At 37.8% G+C, this 7,744-nt stretch overlaps 1 protein-coding gene across 1 annotated transcript; it reads left to right on the forward strand.

The window, feature by feature from the left end:
- The first annotated feature begins 3,529 nt into the window (after window positions 1–3,529).
- On the forward strand, window positions 3,530–5,634 carry LOC129767634 (uncharacterized). Its single transcript, XM_055768708.1, has 2 exons — window positions 3,530–4,455; window positions 4,514–5,634. The coding sequence occupies exons 1-2, from the start codon at window positions 3,929–3,931 to the stop codon at window positions 5,268–5,270; spliced, it is 1,284 nt and encodes a 427-aa protein (XP_055624683.1). The 5' UTR covers window positions 3,530–3,928; the 3' UTR covers window positions 5,271–5,634.
- The last annotated feature ends 2,110 nt before the right edge of the window (window positions 5,635–7,744 follow it).

The following is a 7,744-nucleotide window of genomic DNA, read 5'->3' on the forward strand; positions in this document are numbered from 1 at the left end:
TCATGTATTTCATATTCTTCATTATGAAATCCATATCCATGGCACCTATCGGTATCGAATTATCATCGACACCACGATTTTCGCTAAATGCTCCTTTCAGTTCGGCCTGTAAAAAACTTTTCTGAACTCTAATCCATCAAATTTGGAGCCCTGAAAAGGGCTGTTGATTATATGCTAAGCTAATATAGCACGCTCTCCTCGGATACGATGGGCCAGCTGGATGTCCTTGGGCATGTTGTGACGCGTTTTGCATGGATAGCACACAAATTGGTATCTTCGAATAAGCCTCCTGCAGCGTCATAACCGCAGAACTTTGGAAGCGCAAGTCGGTTTTGAAGTCCTGAGCAATTCCACGAACCAAATGCTGCAAAGGTAGCTTGCGGATCAGCAATTCGGTCGACTTCTGATAGCGACGAATTTCATGCGAAGTTCCCGGTCGATAGCGATGTGGCTTCTTCACGCTTCCTGCGGCTGGTGCGCTTATCCGAGCTGCTTTCGTGGTGCCTTACCGCCGAAGGACTAACGAGCTGTCTGCTTAGTCCCGATGAAACAAGTCCTCACGGTGCGAGAGTAGAGTAAGAAATGAACGAAAGCAAGGTAAGTGTCATTTTATAAAACATAAAAGAATTGAATGTAAACCCCACCCTCTTTATTATATAAGCTTACTGTATACTCACGAATATAATAAGGGTGGGATTTAGATTCTATACTTTTATGGTTTATAAAATGACGCTTCCTTTGCTTTCGTTCATTTCTTACTCTACTCTCGCATCGTGAGGACTCGAGCTCGTTAGTCTTTCGCAGACAGCTCGTTAGTCATTCGGTGGTAAGGCACACGAAGTCAGCTCGGATTAGCGCACCAGTAGCAGGATAGGTGGAGAAGCCACATCGCTATCGACCGGGAACTTTGCGTGAAATTCATCGCTATCAGAAGTCGACCGAATTGCTGATCCGCAAGCTACCTTTGCAGCATTTGGATCATGGAATTGCTCAGGACTTCAAAACCGACTTGCGCTTCCAAAGTTCCGCGGCTATGACGCTGCAGGAGGCTTATTCGAAGATACCAATTTGTGTGCTATCCATGCAAAACGCGTCACATCATGCCCAAGGACATCCAGCTGGCCCATCGTATCCGAGGAGAGCGTGCTATATTAGCTTAGCATATAATCAACGACCCTTTTCAGGGCTCCAAATTTGATGGATTAGAGTACAGAAAAGTTTTTTACAGGCCGAACTGAAAGGAGCATTTAGCGAAAATCGTGGTTTCGATAATAATTCGTTACCGATAGGTGCCATGGATATGGATTTCTTAATGAAGAATATGAAATACATGACATGATGTAGTGAATATATCCGAAGAAATCACTTTGGTGAAACTGCATTATAAAATTATTTGTGTACGAATGCCGCAATCGATAGTCGACTCTAATTTGCGCTGGGTAATTTCCTCGGAGGACTCGATTCCTCCTTTGAACATTAATAATCTCTTTCTGGAAAAACGATGTGGTATGAATCACATTATTTGAATGATAGAATGAAGAAGTTTTCTGCCAATTTCCTTCAACCTCCAAACGTATCTTTCTCCCGTTTGTCGTTTTCGCGTTCGCTAATCCTTTCTCACAACACCCATTTCTCGTTTGAGAAATTGTTGAGTAAACATTGTTTGCCAGTGCGCGTAGAGCGGGAATTCCTAAAGATTCATTGCACCTCTAATAAATTGCCGAAAGACGTGGTCTTATGTTGATCGCACTTGATTGAAAAAATCCAAAACGAAATGTATTTGGTCGCAGCATTATATGAGTAGAAAGCAAATAATCGCTCGAAAATGACTTGATTTTCGCGATGTGAAACATTTTCCGTTTTTCATGTTATGCATCCAATATTGGATACGAAAATTTCCACTGATGGGGAAAAAAAATATTCAGAAGCTTTCCTGTTAATTGCGATTGATTGAAAAATAACAAAACCAAATGTATTTGGTTGCAGTGTTATATGGATAGAAAACATTAAAATAAACTCTTTCGCATGAATGTATTTTTCAATTCCCAGGGGAACTGGCAGATTATTTTTCAGCAACGATGATAGCAACGAGAATTCCGCGCGTGTATGTGTGTGTGTGTGTGTGGCGGCTGCTCCGATGTTTCAAGCGGAACCGTGGCATCACTCTCCTCCTGATGGATTCCCTTTTGGCCTTAGGTGCACAAACAGGCTCTTGGTGACACCGTTCATCAGCGTTTTCATGATAAACGAAATTAGCTCCACAACAACAGCGACAACATGCTCCAATCGCTGTTCAATCATAACTGAGTGGGTTTACGAGCGGCGCTCGCTTATATACCGATTGGTGATTTCAATAGCCTGTTTTGAAAGCAATTTTAAGACTATTGAAACAAGTTTTTGGATGAAAAAGTAACAAGTATATGACGCGTAGACATTTTATCTTTCAAATGAAGTGTTTATCATACCATTTCGTTCAGTTGTTTAAGAGCTATTAACGCTCAAAATCTCGGTCTCCAGCGTAACGCTTTCGTTCTCGAAACTTTGGTTTTACACCCCGGTATAGAAATGAAAGACGTAGTCCTACGTCAAAATAGTTATTAACGTTAAGTTTATTTAATAAAAAAGTGACCTGTTTTCTGATTTGGCACCCTTAATGTAAGACGTAGTCCTACGTCAAAAATCTAAAATTGGAGGCGATATACATACATCTAAGACACATTACTTGTATAATGTGTATAACTGGCATATGCATATGAAATTGGAGGCCATATACATGTATATGGGGTATATGATGTAATATAAACGATAATTATATGATTTATTATTTTCTAGGATGTATGTATATCGCCTCCACGTTTGCATGTATGGGCTGGCTAGGCGCATCATATACATGCAATATATATTAATCATACTTGTATGTTTGTGAATATAATCCTCAAAATAAAATAATTACACTAAACCTTCATTTCAAACAACTTATACAGTTACCAAATCACGCAGTAAACATCAAGAATTGCTGGGAATTTGTTATCAATATTTGTTCAAATTTAAAAATGTGCTTAACTCCAGTTTTATTGACAACTTTTATGCATTCAATTAAATCGTACGATAAATCATATATAAACATAAACATTCCCACCTTTCATCCTTCATTAAACACCTCGTAGTAGAAATCTGTCAGTATGCATACACTCTCCTACGAAACATAGTGGAAAAAAATATATTCGTCGATGTAAACAAGCAGTGAATAAGGATACACTTTTCGACGAGTGATTTGTATGAAGTTCCACTGCCGTGTTACTAGGTTACTATTTTCAACGACAACTGTTTATTTATTATACTGCTTCAAATACCTTCGACGAAATCAAATGTAACCATACCAACGTAAGTAATAATATAAACAAATCCAAACTTTTCGTCTTGCCATTCCTCATACGTCTTTTCTAAATAGTGTAAATTACGAGCCACCTGTTAACTCTACCATCTTGTTGCGCACCCTGAACTCTTTTCACTTTGGAGTGCGTTCACAAATAAAATAATAACTTCAATTGAACAGATATAACTCCGTTGTGTCACTCGAACGAACAAAACTTTGTTAATATAAACTATTTATAAACATAGTCTGCATACGAAATATAAAAACAACCTCGTTTGTGAGACTGTAGAAAAGAATAACGATTATGATTTGTTTTACATTACAATATGCTTTTTAACTTTATTCTTAGTAGATTGCAGTTCATTAGTTGTCATTATTTCTATATCAAAAGTCACCCGTGAATCTGTACTGCACTTGCGCTTATCCAATGACATTCGTTGATTAAATTTAGAAACATCTCAAAGTGTGTGCAGAATATTGTCTCAGTTTTGAGGATAGGGGATGATTTTCCGGCAAATGAATCCCTCGAGCCGGTTTTAATTATTCGTTGCAATGCGAAAGTATCAACAGTTAGCTCTTGTTCTCGTCTCTATTAGCTGCATTGCCATACTATTGGTGTATAAAAGTGAGAACAATCGTTTGAAATATGTATTAGAAGTGGTCAATATTTTCGGACGGACAGATGCAGCTGCATTGATCCGTATTGACAACAGCAGCCGCTATCGTGACGTGTCATATGACTTGGATAACCCTCTTCCGGTGTGGCAAAGAGTCGGTCACGATGTGTACGTATACTCAGCTTTTTGGCAAAAGAATGATCTCCAGGCTGGCGGAACAGTGGTCAGTTTAGCCGTTGGACTTGAGCAAGCCATGGTGAACTTCAAATGCCAGGTGCAGCATGGATCCAAAGACATAGTCACGGGAAAATTTCTATTTATGAGAGTCGAAAATCCCACTGGATCGATAGTGAAACCGAATGGAGAAGTTTTTGTTATTTATAAATTTCTTTGTAAAATAAAACGGGATTTTGGGCATCCGACTGAGGTGGTTTTTACCGATACGGCACATTCAATAAAAAGGTAAGTTGTATTCTGGGTGGAGATGCGACATTTGATAATCTGTATTTTTCGTTGATAGATTTATTCCGCTGCGTGTTATCGACAGCAAATCCATATCTCAGAAGATGACTATGACTGCATGCGTAGATTTGAACAACTATTTGGAATTAGAGGAGGAATTCCGTGAACCATCTGCCGTGCTTCAATACTTTCTGCACCATCAAATAATTGGTGTAGATGATTTTATCGTATACAATAGCAACGCACTCGATTCTTCCACTGCATCGATTCTGTACAACCATGGTATCAAAATCAACCTATTGCCTTACAATTTCCCCTTCGATTTGACCAACAAACAGCAGAATCGTCAACTCATCGAGATGGACTGCCTTATGCGAAACTTCAATGCTGCCAAATACACATTCGTTAGTGCCATAAATGAGTATCTCTATCCGAGTTCTCGACTACGTAGCAGCAATCAATTCCTGAAATACGCTGGTAAGGTTTCAAGTGACGCTTCACACTTCACGATAGCTGCCAGGGCGGTTTGTATCGACAATAGGAAGAAGATATTTTCCGATAATCTACTGTATGACACGGACACGAGGAGCGAGAGGCCGTTTTACATCTACCGTCCACAAGATTATAATAGGCCTGTTAGTGAGCCGCCTCCAAAGCCATTAGACATTGACAGAAATATTATGTTCGTTCATCGTTATTTGGAGAAATGTGTCTCTAAATCGGACCTATATGATTGGACGACTATCCTGAGCAAGGATTTCCTGCAGTACGTGATCGAAATAGGGAAAGAGCTAAACAAACTCATCTATCGATGAACGCTTTGTGTGATATCAAATGTAAGAAAACAACGACAACAAAAAAGAATTAGCTACTACAAGCGTACACAAGCACAAAGGCGCGCACAAGAACTATTCGGAAATGATAGTGATACAAAACATTAGGGCGTAAGCAGAATGATCGGTACATTTGCATTTGTGCAATAAGCTTGACGCATACACAATACTTACCGTTGAAGGTTTTTAAAATATTGGATTTGTGTAATTTTATCTCAGACAAATGCAGTCAACGATTCACAATACACAACGTAACAATAATTCTTAACCTATGTCAAAATTTTATATTCAATAACTATCTCTTGAAATGCGTGTTGCTTCATAAATAAAGTTTTTTGAAATACTGCGCCTTTATATTGTCAATGACCCTCACAAAGACAATCCCATTCCACGACATCATCGAACCATCATCGAATCATCGAACGGGGGTCTTCGTTGCCTAATTGGTTGCGTGTCCGCTACTAAGCGAACAGTTATGAGCTTATAACTCAGGGCCCTCAACTGACCATCTTTGTGTGTTATTCTAGCTACTATGTCCATGCATCAATCATCATGTGATGGTGATCCCAGCCTTTCACTCCACATACGATCGATCTGTTACATCGGTAAATGGTGCTATTTATAAACACAACAATGGAAACTTCTTATCAACAGTCCCGCTGTGTCAAACTGTGAACATTCGAACAATAGGAATGTTCTTACGCCGAAAAATGCGACATGTGTTGTGTATCGATAGAATAGGAATACTTTTACACCTAAATGGCTACTGTGTAATATACAACATGAAAAAAATGTACACGATAAATTCGGCTCTGTTACAGCTGAATTGCTAAATGAGCCTAATAATAAAAATAAACAGATAGGATAAAAAAACATCATCGAACCCTCTGCCGCCTCCACATTAGACAGACAAGCCTTACCCATAGCTTCCTTACCACCAAACAGAATCCCCCAGCAACATCACATGCGGTGCAGCTCTGTCCATCTCAATTCTTGATAGTAAATGGTAAAACCTGTATCTTTCGACGGTAAAAATTTGATTTTGGCTGCTCACATTCAAAATCCGGCGTGATCACGTACTTGAATCGCTGAAAGTGGTTGAATCAACCGTGTATGATGTGTATGATCGGAAGTTGAGGTTGAGGGTATTGAGAACAAGCAGCGTAGCGTGCGGCTGGCAAACCCGGCATTTGCCGGGGGCGCTGACCTTTTGGGGTGCAAAAATCCATAAATTTTCAATAGCAATTTTTCCCGTGTTATGTTTCATTTTTCAATTGACTAAAAATAACATCTATCATGAGCAGTTGGTTCTGTCCGCATTTCACCTAATGATAACGTTCAAACAAGAAATGTTCAAATATTTCATTGAGTCTTTGGCAATATCGTCGAGAGGGCATTCCGATACAAGTGGTCGTCAAAACGGCAAGCGGTATTATTGTTGGAAAGTTAAAGGGCCTGGCCGGGTAAGGGAGTAAAAAGTACCCCCAAACCAAATCACTAGCTGTATGGCAAATATTGTAAAGGATATTAAATAAGAAATTTTGACGGTTTATTTGAACCCCTATGTGGTTTGACGTAGGATCTATAGTGAAAAACGTTCTTTTTCGTTTATTTCACGCCATCCTCAAAAGATCCGAGATAAAAATTTGAAAAAAATACTGAATGTGCATCTTACTACGGTGTATCAAGAAAAATTATCAAAAAAAAATTCATCATAAATTTTAGTACCAAAAAAAATATTGAAATTTCGAAAAAAAAATTTTTGAGATTTAGAGATTCAGTACTACTCTAATTCATATTTAAATGTGTTTCTACGGATTTTCTAGATATGTGTGATTTTTTCAGATTTTTTTCAGTGTTGCGCGGTATCAAAAAATATTTTTTTTATATTTTCAAAGAGTGGTTAGGTAAGGGAGTAAAAAGTGCCCCCAAACCAAATCACTAGCTGTATGGCAAATATTGTAAAGGATATTAAATAAGAAATTTTGGTGGTTTATTTGAACCCCTATGTGGTTTGACGTAGGATCTATAGTGAAAAACGTACTTTTTCGTTTATTTCACGCCATCCTCAACAGATCCGAGATAAAAATTTGAAAAAAATACCGAATGTGCATCTTACCACGGTGTATCAAGAAAAATTTTCAAAAAAATATTTCATCAAAAATTTTAGTACTAAAAAAAAATTTGAATTCAAATTTTTTTTTTGGGATTTAGAGATTCAGTACTACTCTAATTCATATTTAAATGTGCTCTTACGGCTTTTTATTTTAGATTGATAAATATCTTCAAACTGTTTTTTTTTTCAAATATCTAATGATAAAAAAATAAATAAAAAAATACACAGTACAAAAAAATGTTATAGATTTTCTGGCATTTCGAAATTTTGAAAAAAAAAATCACACATATCTAGAAAAGCCGTAGAAACACATTAAAATATGAATAAGAGTAGTACTGAA

Source organism: Toxorhynchites rutilus, chromosome 2, assembly GCF_029784135.1.
Source record: "Toxorhynchites rutilus septentrionalis strain SRP chromosome 2, ASM2978413v1, whole genome shotgun sequence".
Taxonomy (NCBI): Eukaryota; Metazoa; Arthropoda; class Insecta; order Diptera; family Culicidae; genus Toxorhynchites; species Toxorhynchites rutilus.

Excerpts from the sequence above, each read along its gene's own strand:
- LOC129767634 (XM_055768708.1), top strand. The coding sequence starts at position 3,929 with ATGCGAAAGTATCAACAGTTAGCTCTTGTTCTCGTCTCTATTAGCTGC. Across the intron at positions 4,456-4,513 it reads ACGGCACATTCAATAAAAAG|ATTTATTCCGCTGCGTGTTA; the intron begins GTAAGTTGTATT and ends TTTCGTTGATAG.